The sequence below is a fragment of the Neovison vison genome, chromosome 12, assembly GCF_020171115.1.
Source record: "Neovison vison isolate M4711 chromosome 12, ASM_NN_V1, whole genome shotgun sequence".
NCBI lineage: Eukaryota > Metazoa > Chordata > Mammalia > Carnivora > Mustelidae > Neogale > Neogale vison.
In genome coordinates, this window is record NC_058102.1 from 19,677,615 (window position 1) to 19,699,169 (window position 21,555).

At 40.4% G+C, this 21,555-nt stretch overlaps 1 protein-coding gene across 2 annotated transcripts in view; it reads left to right on the plus strand.

The window, feature by feature from the left end:
- The window catches only part of GNPTAB (N-acetylglucosamine-1-phosphate transferase subunits alpha and beta), a 77,822-nt gene that overhangs the window by 40,268 nt on the left and 15,999 nt on the right, over positions 1 to 21,555 (plus strand). For both annotated transcript variants that reach the window (XM_044228877.1, XM_044228879.1), the window contains exons 6-16: positions 5,353 to 5,417; positions 5,648 to 5,782; positions 11,098 to 11,259; positions 11,644 to 11,823; positions 12,036 to 12,206; positions 13,711 to 13,834; positions 14,934 to 15,137; positions 16,003 to 17,108; positions 19,286 to 19,485; positions 19,734 to 19,953; positions 20,609 to 20,722. In XM_044228877.1, the coding sequence (XP_044084812.1) occupies positions 5,353 to 5,417; positions 5,648 to 5,782; positions 11,098 to 11,259; positions 11,644 to 11,823; positions 12,036 to 12,206; positions 13,711 to 13,834; positions 14,934 to 15,137; positions 16,003 to 17,108; positions 19,286 to 19,485; positions 19,734 to 19,953; positions 20,609 to 20,722 (2,681 nt within the window). The remainder of the gene's footprint in view (positions 1 to 5,352; positions 5,418 to 5,647; positions 5,783 to 11,097; positions 11,260 to 11,643; positions 11,824 to 12,035; positions 12,207 to 13,710; positions 13,835 to 14,933; positions 15,138 to 16,002; positions 17,109 to 19,285; positions 19,486 to 19,733; positions 19,954 to 20,608; positions 20,723 to 21,555) is intronic.

Sequence of the window (21,555 nt, forward strand, 5' to 3'; positions counted from 1 at the left end):
AAAACGGTCATGTCCCTTTTACAGCATTGATCCTGTTCTTAAGTTCCCATTCTTTCTGTGTCATACCTCCCAGCTTAAATCTTTGAAATATCTTTGATGTGTTCTTCCTTTTTACCTCCATCACTAATAATTTATCTCACCCTATTACTTGCTTTTGTTTTTCACAAATGATTCCCTCCTTTACTTATCTCACTTTGTTTACACCAGACTGAATTCCTTCACGTAGGCCCCGGTGATAGCTGTCTAGCTGCTCTGCCTACCTATAGAGTTTCTCTCCGATCTCCCTGGCATGCAATCTGAATAAATCAGAAATCTCTAATTTTATTGGTTTGCCTCCTTTTTGAAGACGATAATACAGTAGTATGTATTTGTTTTCTGCATGGATACAGATTCCTCCTCCTGGTGTTCAGGACTCAGCCTTGATTCTGCACTTAGTTCCTTGAGTCCCTGCCCTTCGGCATCTCCTTGAGGCTGCCCGTGTCTTCACATGTGTGGTGCTGCTCTCCTGGTCCTCTTCCTCTCCCAGCCTGCCTCCTGTTCTTTCGAGCCCCACCTCTGTCTCCATGAAGATCCTGGACAGTACATTCACAATGATTCTATTTATTTTTACTTTCTGTCTCCCTGTAGTACTTGTAACGTGACTCACATCTTAGGTTTCTGTGTGTGTGTGTGTGTGTGTGTGTGTGTGTTTAAGATTTACTTATTTTTTAGAAGGGGCAGGCAGAGAGAGAATATGCAAGCAGACTCCATGCTGAGTGCAGAGCCCAATGTGGGGCTCCATCTCATGAGCCTGACATCATGACGTGAGGCAAAATCAAGAGTCAGATGCTTAACTGACTGTGCCAGCCAGGTGCACCAAAACTTAGTTTTTGATTACACAGGAGTTTATGGTGTCCTCATCTAATTTTTTTATCGAGCACAGAGACCTTATTACTCACCAATTTGTGTCCTGAACAGTGTCTAACATCATGCTTTCTTTCTGACACTTAAGTTATTTGTAATTTGAAAGAAAATTGTAACCTTTCTAAGTGCAGATATCGCCACCTTTACACTGTAGATTTGTTTCTGAATTATTTTGTATAAATAACATTTTTGTATTTGAGTTATAGTTAAATATATAGGAAAAGTAAAGGGATAACCTTTGACAAATTATAGCAAATTATCTTGATTTCTTGTTTTGCTAAATTTAGCTTTGTTTTTTTAAATTAGTTAAGGTACTTTGATAATGTTTTACCTGAAGAGAAGAAAGAAGGACATTATGTTAAGAATTATAACTCAGTTACAACATCTGTGGAGAGAATCTTGGATTTTTCTTCTGCTAATTTTATAACATAGTAAAGACTTACGAGGTTGTGAGTTTTGATATAAATAAACTTTATATTAAACTATAGTCTTCTAAGCACTGTTTTTGAATTCCTACTTGGGCTTCTATGTGACTGCCCTACTTAATCATTTGTTCAGTAAAGATTTGTGGAGCTACTGCTCTGTTTTGGTTGTTGTTCCAGGTAACAGGGAAATAGCAAAGAACAAAAGCACATCCCGGCCATCAGGGAGCTTATACTTCTAGTGGACCACAGACCCCCTCTTTATTCTCCTCAGTTATCTAGATTAGGGATTGCCAAATTCTTTCTTAAAGAACATATTTTAAGGCTTGGTGGGCCAAGAGGCAACATGGAGGATATTATGTAGATATTTTGTATAAGTATTTAACATTTAGCCATTTTAAAATGTCAAAACTGTTCTTAGCTTGGGGCCATACTAAAACAGGCAGTGGCTAAATTTTGGCCATAGAATGCCAACCCCTGATACAGATAAAAAATTTGTATCCACATTTGATGTTCCATTTATCTCATTTAACCTTTTCCAAGTTCATCATCAAGAGCTGTTGGCTTTTTTCTCTTTCTGAAATGTGTCCTTTCTGCCCCTCCGATTCTGTGTCACTGTACTTGTGGTCTAGGCTCTGTAGAGTAGACAGGACTTCAGCAGTTGCACAGTCTAGTCCTGCAGCCTGGGCCTGGATTGCTCAGCAAAGTGGTTTTTCCGGTCAAGCTTATCCCCTTTGATTTATAGGAAACGAATTTTCTCCTGTGATAATTCATTTTGCCTTTGGACTACATTGACCTTTACAAGGAATTATGGAGTGCTTCCTTACAGCTTTCTCACACTGGTTAAATTGTACCCGTTGGGATCTTCCAGAACTAATGTAATCTCTTTCCCATGTGACATTTCTTTTCATTCCTATTCTTTTAGCTGTCGTTTAGGGGCTTATCTGTGTCCTAGTTTATTCTTCTCAGAGTGAGCTTTGGTTTCATTTGCTTTTATTTATTTTTTTATTTTTATAGATTTATTTATTTTAGAGAAAGAGAGTGAGCATGGGGGAGGGGCAGAAGGAGAGAGAGAGAAAGAGACAGTTTCAAGCAGACTCCACACCAAGCAAGGAGCCTGATGCGGGGCTCCATGTCATGACCCTGAGATCATGACCTGCGCTGAAACCAGAGTCAGAAGCTCATCCGATTATACTACCCAGGCGCCCCATGGTTTCTGTTACTTTTTAAAGTGTGTCAGCTGGAATAGAACATTTTTTTCAGGTGGTTCATTTGCAGAGAGAGCAGGACTGTTCGTTATTTTTTGAGTGTATACCATGTGCCAAGTACTGTTCTCAGAGCTGAAGGTGCAACAGTGAAGAAATGGACAGAAATCTTTGCCTGCATTGAGTTTACATCTTAACAGAGGGAGACACAATAAATACAGAATACAAGTAAATTATGTTTGCAGAAGACAAGTGGTGTAGAGAAAAATTGAGCAGAGGAAACTGGGTGATAAAGGCAGACTTACCAAGAAGGTGACTTCTGAGTGAAAATTTCAAGAATATGAGAGGGCCAGCAGCATGAATATATGGACAAGGAGTGATTCCGTTAAGTGGATGTGCCAGTGCAAAACCCTGAGGCAGGGGTGTGTTTGGCATATTTCAAGAAGAGTAGAGAGGCCTCTGTGACTGGGCTTTCTATGCCCATGAATGAACAAGGGAAAGGGGCAAAAGATGAGCCTAGAGAAGTAATGGGAAAACTGGTGGGATCGGCCCTGGCAGCCATGACAAGGACTTTGGCTTTAACTCAGAATGTGATGAGCGGGGGCGCCTGGTGGCTCAGTCTAGGTTAAGTGTCTGCCTGCGGCTCAGGTCATGACCCCAGGGTTCTGGGATCGAGCCCCGTGTAGGGCTCCCTGCTCAGCAGTCTGCTTCTCTCTCCCCCTCTGCTGCTCCTCCTGCTTGTGTGCTTATTCTTTCTCTGTCAAATAAATAAAATCTTTTTTTAAAAAATGCAATGAGGGCGCCTGGGTGGCTCAGTGGATTAAGCCGCTGCCTTCGGCTCAGGTCATGATCTCAGGGTCCTGGGATCGAGTCCCGCATCGGGCTCTCTGCTCAGCAGGGAGCCTGCTTCCTCCTCTCTCTGCCTGCCTCTCTGCCTACTTGTGATCTCTCTCTGACAAATAAATAAATAAAATCTTTAAAAAAAAAAATGCAATGAGCAGTTATTATAGGGTTTTGAGTATAGGAGCGATGTGATTTCACTCATGTTCCAAAAGGATCAGTCTGGCTGCTGTGGTGGGAATAAACTGAGGAGGGGCAAAGGTTGTAACAATTCAGGCAAGGGGGAGGGTGGCTTGGATCAGAGTAGTGGTGAGGAGAGGTTGGATTCTGGGCATTTTGAAGGTCAGCCCAACAGGATTTACTCATGGGTTGGTATTGGGGAATACCACTTTTCTTATCCTAAGTCCTCCTGTTCAAAAGCACAGAATTACAGTGGAAATTCAGTATGGCCATAGTACATTGTTGACATACTGAACTCGCCCTGGACTTAAAACTCCTAAGTCTTTTTTAAAAAACTTAATATAGGGGTGTCTGGTTGGCTCATTTGGTAGAGCATGTAAGTCTTGATTTTAAAGTTGTGGGTTCAAGACCCATGATGAGGAAGGAGACCTACGAAAAAGAAAAGAAAAAAGAAACAATACATGCTAATGTTCAAATATTTGTCAATTTATGCCTACATTGTTGGTTTTTGGTGCCAAGTTAAAGGTCTTTGTTTGTAGGAGGTTTCATTTTGCTAGGTTTGACTTGTTGCTCCAAATAGTAAGAACTTTGGGGAATTCCTAGTACGTTATTCAGAATAATTACTTCTCTGTCTGCTTCGTGTAAATCCACACATTCTTCAAGCATGTTTTCTGTGTCTTCTAAAACTTTGATGGATCATTGAACAAGACAGAACCTATGGCAGACCTCTAAATCCTCTCTTTACGTTGACAGTAGTTTTATGATTTCATTCTTTAGTCAGAATTGGTTTATACTCCACCAAACTTGAGATCTAGGCTAAGTCTCTGTTATATCCGTAAAGATGACATGAGATGTCATTAGTTACCTTTGCTGAGATTATTTACAGATAGCTACACCACATCTATTAGAATGCTCTGATCAACCAGTGCAGAACCTCCCATGTCAGTGAGGGTTGAGGGGAGCCAGGGAGGTGCATATCTGATAAATAATGAACTCCTACTCTTAATGCTCAGTGCTTCCCTTAAAGATTAACAGTATACTGCAAAAGCTTTCATTTTTTTATTGCTCACCAATTTTGTTTTTTACAATACATCTGAGACTCTTGCCCAGAACTGACAGCCATCTTGCCAGGCTAGACCCTGCTTTCTATGCCCATTTGCAGATTATAGCCCTCTGACCTCTCTATTGTTTTCTAAGATCTGGGATCTCCATATGTCAGGATCAAGTTGCTGATTTTGTTTGTCCCTCTCATTTTAGAACTCTCTCCCACTTGGGCTGTGTCATTGGCTTTCTCCATCCTTAACTTAATCTGCTCTATTCAGCCTTACCAGATGAATATTAGGAATTCCCTGTGACCATTGGGGAACCCTAGAATTTAAAATTGCTCCCTGCTGTTAATCTAGCTGCCTTTGGCCTAGCTGTCAAGAGCCCCCTTCTGGTTACCCTTCTTGTACTCACCACTCCCAAATGTTTTATTCTATCCAGGTTGTTTTTTTTGTTTGTTTGTTTTGTTTTTTTTAAATATGTTTGCTCTGACATCTGTGATTCTGTCATTTACATGTTTCTGCTGCCTGTATGAACTTCCTCTTCAGTACCGCAGAATTTAACATTTAATTGTGCACTGGTATTACATCATTCCCCTTTTGTTGGATGGGTTGAATTTGTCTCCCCCGACTACCTGTTTTTGAGACCATGTATTTTACTGCTATAACAGCTCTCAAAATATTTTGTAGTGTTTTTGGCAGGTATCACAGTTAAGTATTCATTAAAAACATGCTTGCTTATTGTATTCTTTATTGTAGTTGAAGATGCCCAGAGTGGAATATTTAAAGGAAACAGCAGACATACAGTTTGGAGGGGCTATTTGGTATGTTATTTTAAATTAACTGTATTTATGCAGTAGACTAGAATAAAGTATAAGTAGTAAAGCTGTTTTACCTTGAGAGGCTAATTAATGTATACTTTTTCTCTGAGCCTGGCTTACAAGTATTAATGAATGCTGATTTAAGTAATCTTAATATTCTGATTTTGAGGCTATAAGTTTTCACCAGCCTTATGATGTGGAAAGTGAGTTGTGTTTTCCCCCTCTTATTTTAGACCACAGATAAAGAAGTCCCTGGGTTAGTGCTAATGCAAGATTTGGCTTTTCTGAGTGGATTTCCACTGACATTCAAGGAAACAAATCAACTAAAAACAAAATTGCCAGAAAATCTTTCTTCTAAAATAAAACTGGTAAGAGCATAGGAAACAGAGCAATGAGTATAGCACATTTCATTTAATGCATGACTCTTGTGGTCCATTTCGTTATAGTAGAGCTGACAGTCATATGCACAGAGGGTCTCTTCTGCCACAGGATTGTCATGAAGATGGCTCTTTCTTTACAGAAGATCCTTACTCTTTACTTTTTATTTGGGCAAAAATTTAAGAGTCTTGGTTTGCTGGTTTCTCAGACAGAAACATGATTCATTTGTTTAACAATGCAACCTGTGCATTTATTAAGAGCCTTCACTCATAAAGGGAGTATGCTTCAGATATTTGGAATGGTTGATAATGTGAAACCTTTATTCATAAATAGCTAATCAAGCCACTAATGTATTCGGGGATTTATACCTATTAACTCTTCACACTTTGATGCCATTAGTTAGAGTTGACTTTGGAGGCTGCCCCTGAGACATGCCTTTTCCTTAACATTTATTGTTTTTAGACCCACTTGCCCTTATTGTATGGTGTTCTTTCCTTCTGACCTTATGTCAAGATACCTGTAGTTCTGTCAGAAGCATTGCAGATTGTAAAACGTGAATACTTTTCTTCTAGAACAGAAGGCATAAAGGTCTGGGCTCAGAATTTTTTAGGGTCTGGTTTTCTTCATTAAAGAACAAGGAAACATTCTTTAAATTTTGCCACATTGATCAGGTTCCTGACTCTTAACTTCCTTCTATTGGTGTCATTTAACAATTTGGAGGTGAAAGGATGGAGATGGCAAGGCAGTGGTAATGGAGGGCAGTGTTTGGAGAGTTCTTACTTAGTTCCTGTCTTGACCATGTTTTTTAATGCCCTGCCCCATCCACAACGTTCCCTTTAACTTGTCAGAGAATGCACAAGCAGGGGGAGCAGCAGGCAGAGGGAGAAGCCGGCCCCTCCACTGAGCAGTGAGCCTGATGCAGGACCCTGGGTTCATCACCCCAGCTGAAGGCAGCTGCTTAACCAACTGAGCCACCCAGGCATCCCAAGAATGATATTCTTGAATCTGTTCATATGATTGCAACTGTAATATGGGTTTTTTTTAAATTTTTATTTATTTATTTATTTATTTATTTATTTGAGAGAGAGAATGAGAGAGAGAGAGAGAGAGCATGAGAAGGGGGAGGGTCAGAGGGAGAAGCAGACCTCCCGCTGAGCAGGGAGCCCAACGTGGGACTCAATCCCGGAACTCCAGGATCATGCCCTGAGCCAAAGGCAGTTGCTTAACCAACTAAGTCACCCAGGTGCCCTGTAATATGTTTTTAAAGGAAAGAAGGTTCATGACGTATCTCTCTATTCCCCAGTCAAGTTTGACTTTTCTTTGCCTGCCGCAGCTGCTCCCCAGTGTTTGATTGCTGACACACACACAGGTGCGTGCTGCCAAAGAATGCCAGTCCAAGTAGTTGTTGATCCTTCAGCAAACTGTTTTTGGGTGGTATGGAGTGTGGTGTGTGCAGGTAGAGGTAGGGTGGGGTAATAACTTGATTTGGATGAGGACTACCACCAGGCTCTGCGCACAGTGATATACCCCCTTGTACTGTTCATTCACTGTCCAGAGATTTATTTGTCTTTGTGGAGGCTAGCACCTCCTCAGAGGGTCAAGCTAATTAGCCGTAACATTCATTGCAGGTCATTTTCATGATGCTAACACCTGCAATGAACTTCAGGGATTAGAAATTCTGGTTTGGGGAGATTAGAGAGAAAATGAGAAAGGGGAAGAATAGAAGGGGAATGGATCAGCATTTAAAACTAATTCTTCAAGTGACTGACTTTCTGTAGGTTCCTCTTCCTGGTTTTATTATGAATACCTTGAGAAAGAAGTTTCCTGTCACTGGATTCCCAGTCCATTTAGAGTATGAGCTTTTAGTAAATGTCTGCTTTGTGCCGGGGACTGTGTTAAGGATCACTGAGTGAATAAAGCATTTAAATAATTTTGGGGCACGGTCTCTTCCAAGTAAATGTTTATACGAAGTGTAAGCATACCTGGGTTTTAGGTGTACTGGTGCAGGGAAGGCTTTGTAGAATACAAGACATTTTAGCTGGGCCCTGGACACAGCAGCCATTCTCCCAGCAGAGGAGGGGGTGGGAAAGACCATTCCTGCAAGAGGGAACAGCCTGAGCAAAGGGCTGGAGGTTTGCAAGTCAGTGGTTTCCAGAAAACCAAGGCAGCTATTTTTGGAAGACAGCCACCGGACAGGGATTTTCCTGGTGCTGAGATTGGGAAGAGAGATTGAGGGCAGATTGGGAAAGATCTGATAAGGAGCCTAACTTTATCCTGGAGGCAGGGGGCATCCTTAGGAGGAGCCCTTGATCTGTTTCTAAGGAACATAGTAGGTGAAGGTATGGTGTTAGAGATTAAGCAAGATGAGCCTGGGCAGAAAACCAGTTTAGCCACTGCAGCCATAGCCCAGCAAGATGTTCAGGTTCAGCAACTGTCCTGGAAGTGGTGCCAGTAAAGAGAATGGTTCTAAAAACATCTGCGAGAAACACTCAGCATGACCCTGTGACTTATTAGCTGTTGGGGAGAGGGAAGGAAAAATGAAAGGGGAAGTGGATATTAGTAGTGAAGATGGAATTGATGGCTTTAACCACATTCCTAGCCTCAGTAGGAGAAGCAGATTTTTTGGGAAGGAAACTGAGAGCTCAGTTTGGGGTGTGTTGTTAGAGGTGCTTTGTGGCATGTGGGAGGAAGGGGTTATTAGACACTGGACTTTAGGACCTGAATGGGGTAGACTGTCTTGCCCTCCCACGGTTCTTCAGGAGGCCTTGGCCTAGGCCTGTGGCCTCCACCCAGTGCTCAGTTCTGCCCTGGAGGCCCTGCCTGGGTACGAGCAACACAGGATGGATATTACTTGTTCACCTGTGTACCCCTAATGATTACCACATGGCTTTGCACTTCGAATCACGTTTTGGAGGCAGTATGTGTGCATGTCAAGTATTCCAGTAGCAAAGTAAGATAGATGAGTTAGCAAGGAGAGTAGTACAGACCTCCAGAGTTGGCATGTAGAGGCAGGTAAAGTCTGTGTAGATCAGAGACACGGGGGAGGGTCCCATAGAGAAAGAGGCTGCACGGATCCTTGAAGGCTGACCAGGGTGTTTACTTTGGCAGGAAGGACAGTGCTGGTGGGGTGGGAGCAGCATATTGTCCTACCTGAACTTTGTTACCTCAAACTTCTGTTCAGGGCACATTCAAGGTAACAGATAATTGTAATAACTGTATTCATGCCCCTTTTAATGACTTGCCTGAAACCGTGTTACACGCCTGCTCTTATAAAGTATGGTACCCTTTGTTTTGGCTTTATTCCTAAAATAGACACTTCCCATAGATTAAAGCAACTCTGGAACTGACTTAAGTTTTAGAAAACTCTTGAGTTGTCAAGTTACTGGAATGAGTTTGTTTTCACTTGTATTAGAGGCATGGTTTTTTCCCTAACCTTATGCTACTATGTATAGGTGTATTGGTCCATTATTCTAGATAATGCTCTAGTAACACATACCCTGAAATCTCTGGCTTAAAAGTAGCAGACCTTTACTTCTCAGTCATCTTGCCTGTTGTGGGCCTTCAGTGGGTGGGTGTAGTTTTTCTCTTTGATAAACTTATAATTTAAAGAATTTAGATAAACTTAATAATTCCATGTAATAAACTGTGAATGGAAGCAGCTGCCCAAGCTAATCCAGCATTCAGTATTTACTACACCCACTTTTCCTTAACACCGCCTCTCTTCCTGCAGATGTCCGTGACTAGGGTGCCACCTAGTGGCTAGCGAGGATACTTCTCCCTGCCCTTTTCACCACTCACAACTTGGTTGATTATGGTGGCAGAAAAGGTTTTTCAACATAGAAATATTCCCTTAAGCTCTTTAGTTTTCATGGCTCTAGTCAGGAAAATGTCTATGAAATTTCAAAGTATTTGTATAGAAGATATTAATATAAGGGTATCTGCCCAATAAAATTTAAATTTGAGTATTGAAGTACTACATTTATTGAAAATTTAGTGATTGTTATGTTTCACGGAGCCCTCAGAGGTGCTGTGGGAGCCACTGTGGGAGGGAAGGATGGAGCAGGGGAAGGCTGGGGCAGGCAGTGAGACTCAGTAGTCGGATAGAAGAATATTTGTCCTGCCTCCCACCTGCCCCCCACATACTGAGGCAGGATAACAGCAGTGAGAGCTGACCTTCAGTGAGTGCTCAGTATATACCAGGTGCTGTCAGGGTGAAAGAAAGTAATCAGTCAGGAAGACAGTACACACCTTCGCATGTATGCACCCAAACACCCACATGCAGTTTGTGATAAGGGGAAAAATATAAATGAAATTTGAACTTGAACTTCTCATTTTTGACATCATAAACTCAGGAAACTTGGAAAGATGAGCTAAATTTAGTCAGGTAGCATATACGAGAGCTCAGGATGAGCTCATAATAATTTGCATTTGCTCTGCAATTAATTAATTAACTAATTAATTAAGAAACTGGCCCTGTTAGGAGAGTCAGTTCAGCAGAAGGAGTTCTCACCCCCATCTTTTTAAGCTATGAAAGCCTCTTTTCATAGGAAATTGAATGATACAGAGTTAGAACATGAAACAGATCTGGTAGTGGTAGAAAGCCCATTTGTAAATAAAACATGATGTTTGTAGTCATCTTAGACTGATTACTTCTTTGAAAGCTCTGCCCCAGAAGGTGCTTTTCCTATGGAGATTGTTCAAGCATCCCTGTCAGAGACATTCCTCTTAGACATGACTCACAAAAGTTTGGAGACTGTGCTTGCAGGCTTGTTTCTACCAAGCCCAGCAATGTTACATCGCAGGGTTTCCTCCAGTATAAGCAGACTGGTGATAATTCTAGAACAGAGGTCACAGCTGGTGACCAGTTGTGTTTTGTTTGAAAGCAGGACAATTGAAAACAGTTGAGCCAGCATTGAAAATGGGGAGATTTCATAGAACACATGGGGATTCTGGCCTTTTAGGAGATCGCACTGCACTTGTTAATATTGATTATTGGCTGCGGCTTTTGGGTTCGGCCTGAAATGTCCCATGTGCCAGAACTCCACCACTCCCTCTGTTTTACATTACCTGGGTTCTTCCACTCATTTGGGAAGTGTGTCTGGCCTGTTTACATCTTCTTTTGGTGATCATAAGCTTACTAGTTCATAATCTATATAGAGAGCTAGAATTAAACTTTAAACATACATAATATAGATTTAAGTATGCATTATACGTGTTATATACATTTAAAGATTAAAAATCAAAAAAGAGGTGTCTCTTTTTTGAGGCTCAGTTTTTCTGCATGTAACCTTTTGTTATTTTACAGTTACAGTTATATTCAGAAGCCAGTGTAGCACTTCTAAAACTGAATAACCCAAAGGAGTTCCAAGAACTGAATAAGCAGACTAAGAAGAACATGACCATTGATGGAAAAGAACTGACTATAAGTCCTGCATATTTATTATGGGACCTGAGTGCAATTAGCCAGGTAAGGGAAGCAGAGATTCTTTCTAAACCCTAATCAAGGGTTTAGATTTATGGATTTATAAGTCATTATATTTGAAGGAGGAAGAGGACTTACAGAGAGTTGAGTTGATTGGAACTTTTCTAATTTTCTAGTCATTGCCATTGATTAATATTAACTGAAGTGACCTAGAATCAGATCCAAGAACCTTCTCTTTAAAAAAGTAAAAAGAAGTGTTGGGTATTTTTGTTGTTTTAAATATGCTGAGTGTTTTGATTTTTTGTAGGACTCAGTCTTTAGAAGTCTGCCAGAGCACCCTGAGAGCAGATCGGGCAGAGGGGACAACCAGGAGGAAAGGTGTGACTTTAGCGGTATTTTACATTTTCACATGTGAAATGTTCTTTTCAGTCTAAGCAGGATGAAGATGTTTCTGCCAGCCGTTTTGAAGATAATGAAGAACTGAGATATTCACTGCGATCCATCGAGAGGCATGCTCCGTGGGTTCGGAATATTTTCATTGTCACCAATGGACAGATTCCATCTTGGCTGAACCTTGATAATCCTCGAGTGACAATAGTCACACACCAGGTCCATGACTTTCCATGTCATCACAAGGCTGTGGTTTCCTTTTCCGTCCTTCACCTATCCCTAATTTTATTCCCTTTTCCCTCATCCTCCCCACCTCCATCCCCTTTGACTGTTCTACTCCTCTCCCTTCCTTCCTTCCAAAAATGAAAACAAAATGAAATAATTCTCATCCACCCTCTTTTTCTCTTGCCTTTGTTGTTGTTTGCTTAAAGGATGTTTTCAGAAACTTGAGCCACTTGCCTACCTTTAGTTCACCTGCTATTGAAAGTCACATTCATCGCATTGAAGGGCTGTCCCAGAAGTTTATTTATCTGAACGATGATGTCATGTTTGGGAAGGATGTTTGGCCAGATGATTTTTATAGCCACTCCAAAGGCCAGAAGGTGAGTGCCTGAGAGGAAAGGATGCCTAGCTCAGAAGTCATTTAGAAGTTATAAACAGATCAGGAAAACAGTATACATACTACTCTATATACAGTTTGGGTCAAATAAGCATTTTTGAGTGCTAAACGCAGGAGAGTTAACAATTTGGGAAGACAAAAAATGTTCCTTAGTAGTTTTTTGCTTCCCTACATTGTCAGACACCCAGAACGCACCTCCTGTATTTTCTACTACAGCAATAGCAGAGAAAGCAAAACCACTATGAAATACCAAATCATCATTAGAACATCAGCAAAATGGCCAAGATAAAAAGTGAGTTCAATTTTCTGCTTACGGACATGGGTGTAATTTCATGTAGGGCAGCAGTCTCCCTTGACGTTGAGAGGTATGATTGAGAAGTCGTTATGAGCACAGACAGAGGGGCCAATAATTGAGGATGGTCCTGGGCAATGATTACTTGTGTTTCCTGTCTGCATACTGGGGAAACTAGGAATACCCCTGTGGCCCTGTTAGGATTCAGTGAAAAGTTGGAGAATTACCACCATAAACTTGAAAGTTACAGAATCCTGCAACTGGAAATGCTAATTGCACAAAACTACTTTTCTTCTTGCTGTTTATGCCACCCCAGTGTGCTCATTCTCTCCGTCCCTGTTCAGTTGCCTCCTCTGTGTTTGTAGGGCTGACAGGGTGAGCTGTGGCTTGGCAGGAGAGACAGACAAAATCAGTAACTAGGATCAGTGATTTAGATGTTGGCAGGTGTGCCCTCAGTGGGAAGGCATGGCTGCCCAGGAGTTTGAAACCAGACAGGGCTAGATTTCCATCTGAATTGAGTGAACTTTGAAGAACAAATAAGAGTTAACTAGATGAAGAAAGGCATTCCAAATAGGTGGAGCATGCAGAGGCATGGGGTGTATTTTTTTAATTAATTTACTTTAAAAGGTTACCACATACCATGTCACTCACTTTAAAAGGCGAGTTCACAACTTAGAACACTGCGCTAACATCATTTATTGCAGGACCTATGCACGGAGATAAGGGTATTGAGAGTTCATCTGACAAGATCATGGGTAAACACATTGAAGAATTACATTTAGGAATTAAAAATACATTTAGGAATTAATGACAGTTGTCACAGAAAAGCAGTGAATGTGTGATATACTTTCTACCTGCTTTGGCATGCATTTGTACTTATCTTTAAGTCTGATGTGTTGCTTTTTTTTTTTAATTTCAAGATAGATTATAAACCAATCCATGAGTTGAGTCCTTGTCTGCTTTCTTTGAGTCATGAAAAAGAGCAGATGTGCTCAGTAAGAGTCATTGACGTAGCAGGACTCTGTAAACTGCTGTAGCAAACAGTGGAAAATACACTATGGGGATGCGGGTGGCCGGCCCAGGGAGAATCGGAACCTTTACTGGAGGCTCGGTTTCTTTCCTTTTTTTTTAAAAAAGGAATCCTAATTTGAAATTAAAAAGTGTCTATATTATTTTCTTTTTGGCTCTGTCATAGGTTTATTTGACATGGCCTGTGCCAAATTGTGCTGAGGGCTGCCCGGGTTCCTGGATTAAAGACGGCTATTGTGACAAGGCTTGCAATAATTCAGCCTGTGACTGGGACGGTGGTGACTGCTCTGGTAATGATGTGCTCACATGTAATTTATTCATGTTTACCGACTTTTTTTCATTCATATCATCACTGAATAGGTACAGTGAGTTAAACATTCTTCCTGTGTTAAAACAATACATAGAGTAATCCATAGATTGTGGATGTAATGACTAACATTCCCGGTGGCTCAGTTTTTTCATATTCTCCATTGTTGAGGGCATATTCCCAGGCTGGCCTGCACTTGAAAAATGCCTTTTATTATGTGAAATTTAAAAATCAGGAATATCTTTAACTATGTAATCTCAAGAGCAAGAATCACTCTACCTGGTTCCTAGGAGCTCAAGGCTGGTGGCTTTCAGCAGCAGCTTTCTGTCAGTGATCTCTTCACCATCTCCTCTCTCTTACATGGTTATATCTGTATTTGTTTATAATAGCATGTTTTTACATTTATTGATTGCCTTTCAGTTTATCAAGCATTTAAGTTTATAATGCATTTTCCTTTATCCACTTGAATTTATCAGTCACTTAAGAAGGAGACAGTACGTGCACAGATACAGATATTATCATCCCTATATTCCATATACAGAAACAGATTTGAAAAAGTGCGAAGTATTAGAAGAAACAAAGCTTTAAGTTGTGTTCTGTCTGATGCACTTTTGAAAAACGTAAGCAGCCTCAGTGAGAGAACACGGACATGCCAAGAAGATCCGTGCAGTCCAGAGACTTCAGCCCCTAATAGAACATTAAGGTTCGATGATGAGGCTGGCACCCCATATTAGACACGTTTTGGCAGTTCTGACGGTCCGTCTTCAGAATAATCTCCTCCTGTTTCTCTGCTCCTCCACATACACCTCCACATGCCCCTGTAGGCCAGTTTGTACTTCAAGGTTGCACAGCTCTAAGTGCCAAGGCCTGGTCATCCCGTGCCCAGTCCCCTGTCAAGTGATTTTTCCCTTTTCAGTTTGTTTTCTTCTTAAGATACATGAAAGTTTCTGCTAAAGAATGGGGTGAACCTTTTCTGACTGATATGCAGGCATCAACCTTGATAGCACTACTGAGAAAGAAGGAACAGCCCTTTTCCAATATAATAAGCACAGCAAGATTCTGTCTTCCTCCTCCCCCTACAGGTAACAATGGTGGGAGTCGCTATGCTGCAGGAGGTGGGGGTACCGGCAGTATTGGAATTGGACAGCCCTGGCAGTTTGGCGGAGGACTAAATAGTGTCTCTTACTGTAATCAAGGATGTGCGAATTCCTGGCTTGCTGATAAGTTCTGTGACCAAGCTTGCAATGTCTTGTCCTGTGGGTTTGATGCTGGCGACTGTGGGCAAGGTATATTTAATCACGTAAAAAGATACTTAGAGTAAGGGGATCAAAATCCTTGATAAGTAAAGGGAGGTGTGTATTGTTGTTACTTAAAGTAATTATTCTCATGAATCCATTGCCCATCATTGCATCCAGACCAGGTGTAAGTGAAAAGAGAGGACACAGATCTTTTTTTTTCTTTAAGATTTATTTATTTATTTATTTGACAGACAGAGATCACAAGTAGGCAGAGGCAGACAGAGAGAGAGGGGGAAAGCAGGCTCCCTGCCGAGCAGGGAGCCCGATGCGGGGCTCGATCCCAGGACCCCGAGACCACAACCTGAGCCAAAGGCAGAAGCCTTAACCCATTGAGCCACCTAGGCGCCCCGAGGACACAGATCTTTAAAAAACAGTAGAACTAGAGCTGCATCTTTGCCTGTTATTGCTCCAGTCTGACTTGTTTTGTACGACGCAGATGCACCTTCATTGAAAATATAGGCAAAGGTTTGATTTAGAAACAATAGAAAGAGACCAGTAATACACCAAGTAAGAATGGTTTGAACTCTGAATCTTGATAGCTTTTCCCTGGAGGTCATTTTGGCAGAAGGTTGTATTTTTTCAAATGGATACAAAGATGAGAGTTGATCAGTGGAATTTACCCTATCTCTTCAGTCAGTTAGACTCATTCTGTTAGCATTCCATGTTGATAATAGTGATTGCTTCAGATAATAAAATGAGCCCCATACCAACAGCTCTTGTGTTAAAATGTTTGATTATTCCGAAGTCAATGTTAGGTCATTCTTAGAAAGTGAAAATCCAAACCCTAAGAATTAAAGGAAAAGGAGGTGGAAATGCCTCATTTTTAAAGTCATGTTTGTGTTTTTTCCTCTAGATCATTTTCATGAATTGTATAAAGTAACTCTTCTCCCAAACCAGACTCACTATGTTATTCCAAAAGGTGAATGCCTGCCTTATTTCAGCTTTGCAGAAATAGCCAAAAGAGGAATCGAAGGTGCCTATAGTGACAACCCAATAATTCGACATGCTTCTATTGCCAATAAGTGGAAAACCATCCACCTCATAATGCACAGTGGAATGAATGCGACCACAATACATTTTAATCTCACATTTCAAAATACAAATGATGAAGAGTTCAAAATCCAGATAACAGTAGAGGTTGACACAAGAGAGGAACCCAAAGTGAATTCTACGACCCAGAAGTCTTACCAAAATTTGGTTAGCCCCACAACACTTCTTCCAGAGGCGGAAATACTGTTTGAGGATATTCCTGAAGAGAAACGCTTTCCAAAGTTCAAAAGACATGATGTTAACACAACAGGAAGATTCCAGGTGGAGGTGGAAATTCCCTTGGTAAATATTTCACTCCTTCCCAAAGAGGCTCAATTGAGTCTCAGTAACTTGGATTTGCAGCTAGAACGTGGAGACATCACTGTGAAAGGATACAACCTGTCCAAGTCAGCATTGCTGAGATCATTTCTGAGGAACTCACCAGGTGCTGAATTAAAAATAAATCAAGCTTTAATAACAGATGAAAGAAATGACAGTGTAGAGGCCCCACTGGAAAAACAGGTTCACAAAAGCATCTTGCCGAAAAGCTTAGGAACATCTGAAAGATTACAGAGGTCGACTTTTTCAGCAGTGACCATGAAAGTGAATGGTCACTACCAGAGTCAGAATCCACCCCCGGACTTAGAAATTGAAGAAAAATTTAAATCTGAAATTCTGATCCAAAAATTAAGGGGTGGAAGTGTGTCAACAGAAAAACTCTCATCTCGGATTGTTCCACTGGAAAAGCAGATTACAAGAGAAAAGAAAATCACAGGGAAAGAACAAGAGAAAAACAGAATGGAGGAAAATGCAAACAACTACATAGATGTTAATGAAGTACTACCTGGAAGAAAACTGCAGCATTATACAGACAGTTACCTGGGCTTTTTGCCATGGGAGAAAAAAAAGTATTTCCAGGATCTTCTTGACGTAAGTTATAGCCAGCTTTCGTCTTTCCCATGATCAGAAAAATAAATAACCTTGTAAGGGGTAATTATATAATAATAGGTACTGTTTATTCAGGACTTCCTGTGCCAGTCACTGAACTAAATGCTTTTTCTTACATGCTTTTATTGCCCCAACACCCCTAACAATAAAAATACCTCATAAGGTTATCTACTAGTCTGATCCTCATGTCACAGTTAAGGAAACAGCTTAAGCTAATGTGAATGAGTAAGGGAGTAAGCCGGGGGCATGCCCTGAGTAAGTAGTAAAACAGGGATGGTATCTTCACTTGACATGTTGTGATTTCAAAAAATCCTTCTGCATATGCTGTGTGAGTCAGATCTGATTATTTTTCCAATTTTACTGATTAAAAAAAAAAACCCAGGGTGCAGATAAATTATTTAGCTTCCAGTGTGAGCCAAGCCTCAGGGTTCAAGTGCTCACTCTCCTGTACCATGGTCTCCATGGTGCCATCCTGTCATCTGTCTATCTGCCAAGTGCTGTCACTGTGTTCACTGCAGGGGAATGCAAGACAGTTAGAACACAGCTAGGAGGACAGATTTGTGGGTAAATAATTGTAGCGACGTGATAGATGTCTCCTGAGGTTGGGCAAGGAGTCCAAAAGGAAAATTTCTTACTTTGCCTAGAGGTATTAGAGAAGGCATCCATAAGGAGCTATCCTCCTGAACTATCTGTGAGGATAGTTCCTGTCAACTATGTAGGAATTGACAGACCAAGAAAAATCCTGTCTGTGGTCGAGGCTGGATCATGAACAGAGCACAGCCATGAGTAGGTGTCAGGCTGGGAAAAAAGAGGCTGAAGAGGGGAACTTACCTCACTGTCTTTGGAGAATATCTTATCCCTGATACAGTAGTCATTTACTAATTGAGTGAAGGACTGCAAAGTTCTTACCTGTGATAATATCCCTTTCATTACTTACTTTAAATTAAAAAATATTATAGACTAGTGGCAAAAATTGCAAGCAATCCAAAAAATATACAGTTAAAAAGGGAAAGATCTTCCTCCTTTCTTTCTTTATTTTCTTACTTGAAATAATCACTAGGAATAGTTTGGTGGGTATTTTTCCAGTATTTTTATATAGATATGCAAATATACAAACTATATTAATATGTGTTTTGCAGCAGGTGAACTAGCGCTACACGTACTGCTCTGTGGTTGCCTCTTGATCTAGCAGCATGGGAGCAAACCCATGCTAGGGTCGCTGTGCTTTTAAGAGCTGTTTGTTTTGCAATTACAAGTAGTGTTGCAGTAGATATTCTTGTCCGCATAGCTTATTTTTGAGGAAGTTTCTACTTATGTAGGTGGAATTGCTAGGTTCAAGGTAATTTTTTTTTTTTTTTTTACTGTGTCCTTCTAGAATGCCATACCACTTCATACTGCCACAGTATACAAAAGTGCTAGTTTCTCCACAGGCTAACCAACAACAGTATCAATCTATATCTTTTCACCAGATTGAGAAGCAAAAATATTCCATCTTCGTAAAGTGTATTCATATATTCTCTTAATATTCTTTGCCCATTAGTTTTGCCTTTTCCTGATTTTGATTTTGACAGGGTTCCATCTTTGTATTTTGTAATATTAACACTGTTATATGGTGAAACAGTTCTTTTTTTGGTCCTTCTGTTCAGAACTCAAGTGCTTACTGCTTAGATGTCACCAGTAGAAATAACTTGATACTGAAAGTGCTATTAAATAGATCAGTTAGTTAATTAATTTTTATTTTTAAAGTAGGCTTCAATGTGAGGCCTGAACTTAACAACCTGAGATCAAGACCTGGGCCAAGATCAAGAGTCAGATGTTCAATCAACTAACCACCCAGACGCCCCTGTCAAACTTCCTTTCAAATAAATTTTTTAAATACTGCACTGAATTGGCTCTGAAATTTCATGCTTGGTGACTAGTCCTTGAAAAATACCCTATAAATAGATCTCCTTCGCCCAACTTGTTCATAGACCAGTGCTGGTAATACTTTCACTGAAATCGAGTTTAGTCCTACTCTTAGGATCCTTAAAGTGATCTGTTGGTTCTCATTTATTTATCACAGTTCCTGGCTAGGTATATAAAATACTACTTATCTCTTGTTGACAAAGTACACCTGTGCAGTAAACATAATGCTATGTTACATGGAATTCTCTTTTCAGGAAGAAGAGTCATTGAAGACACAACTGGCATACTACACTGATAGCAAACACACTGGAAGGCAGTTGAAAGACACATTTGCAGATTCCCTTCGATACGTAAATAAAATTCTAAACAGCAAGTTTGGATTCACATCTCGGAAAGTCCCTGCACACATGCCTCACATGATTGACCGAATCGTTATGCAAGAACTTCAAGATATGTAAGTCTTGCTTATTGTGTGAGTTGCTTGCATGTGCTCAGAGTTAAGTCTGCTTACAATGGACGTCTTGGCGGTGCTTGATGTATGGCTCTTAACACGTGACAGCTGGTATGTTGAAGGTATCAGCGAAAGAAATGGGAAAGAAGATTCTAACTCCACAAATGTTGGAATATATTTGAATACAGATTAATGTCTATACATACTTCAAGTATCCAGAGCTCAGCTCACTGTATGTTATGTTTGGACAGGTTCCCTGAAGAATTTGACAAGACGTCATTTCACAAAGTGCGCCATTCGGAGGATATGCAGTTTGCCTTTTCATATTTTTACTATCTCATGAGTGCTGTTCAGCCACTGAATATATCTCAGGTTTTTGATGAAGTTGATACAGACCAGTCTGGTGTCTTATCTGACAGAGAAATCCGAACACTGGCTACCAGAATTCATGACCTGCCTTTAAGTTTGCAGGTGTGTTTTGTTTATTTTTCTCTCCTGAACCTTCTCTTTTCTTTCACATATTTTGTTGTAGTGCAAGTAAGAGTAATTCTTAATATTTAACAGAGGTATTCACAACTAGTCCATTTTTAGTGCCAGAATTAAAGCCAAATTTGAGGTTCATATTTTATGAGAGTACATTTTCAGGCCTGAAGTGGGTGTTCTGATATTATGTGGAGAAGAGCCAGACCATCCCTGCATATAAGATTCTCGTGACAGGTTCTTTCAGGAGCTTCAGGTGTGGCCCACTGGAGCTGTGTCTCAGCCAGGCTTGGGTTGTTGCACAGTCCCCTTGGTCACGGCATCTTGTAGTCCGAGGAGTAGACGACTTGTTAGTGGAGAGTCCCAAGATGAATCTGACTGCAGGACCTCCCATCGGGGGCTCCCCCTGACTAAAAAGTGCCTCATAAGCCAGTATGTTCTACTTTGAGATGAAGATGAAATATTTGTGTTTGCATTATCTCATTCTGTTCTTTTTGGGATGTTTTTATTTTAGGAGTCATGTAATCAAACTCCCCTTGAAGATAGCATTTCAAGAAATTTTGGAGACTTTCACATAATTTTTATTTTTAAAACCACAGTTATTACTTGTACATATAAGGCTTATCCTTTTATTTTGCTTTATTAGGATTTAACAGGTCTGGAACACATGCTAATAAATTGCTCGAAAATGCTCCCTGTTAATATCACTCTGCTAAACAGTGTTCCACCAACTCAGGAAGCATACTATGATCCCAATTTGGTAAGTGGCACGAGTTCCTTTGTGTAACAAGGAAGTATATCCTTATCAAGTATTATCTGTACCGGTTTTGTATAGCATTTCAAACACATGAAGTAGACTCTAATCTCTTTGGTAGACAGCAAAAGTTCAGATAATCTGGAATCATTTATATCTTTTCTTTCTCCTATCTAGTGGATGTTAAGCTAATATTGAGATTAGTTGCTAATATTCTATAATCAGACATCTGTTCATTAAGGACAGCAGAGGATAGCCAATGAGAATACTTCAGAGAGTTTTGCTGGTGTTCACTCTCACTCAAGACTTCTGTTCCCCCACCTGTACTTTCATTTCTGTCCTTGACTGTCTTTTCTCCTCCCCTTTTCTAGCTTTCTCTTATAAACTTTGTGTTCCTAGTGAGACTTTACAATTACCAGGCCCCTGCATTTACACAGAACTTGCAGAAATGTGTTCCTCCCTAAGGAAGGTGATTTATACTAGCTTTCTGGCATGAGATTTAGAATCAGCAAATACCCTTTTAAGAATTAAGTAAAGGCTGCTTGCTAATGTTAATAAGTTAGGCTTGAGGTTCATACAAATAAACTACTTGGAGCATGAATACTAACATCATTTGTTAGCATTACTCGAATGAACTCTTAGCAAGGTGTTGGCTTCATTACTGTAATTAACTGTGATTATACCTAGGATAAAGTATTTCCCAATTAGGTTAAGAATGACAAGTTAGCTTATGAGTATGACATAGACCAGTTCATTGCAATTTGTGTTAGAAATTTATTCTGCCAGTAACTTACAAGACTATTTTAACAGTGTATAGCAATGTGTGATTAAAGTAAAAA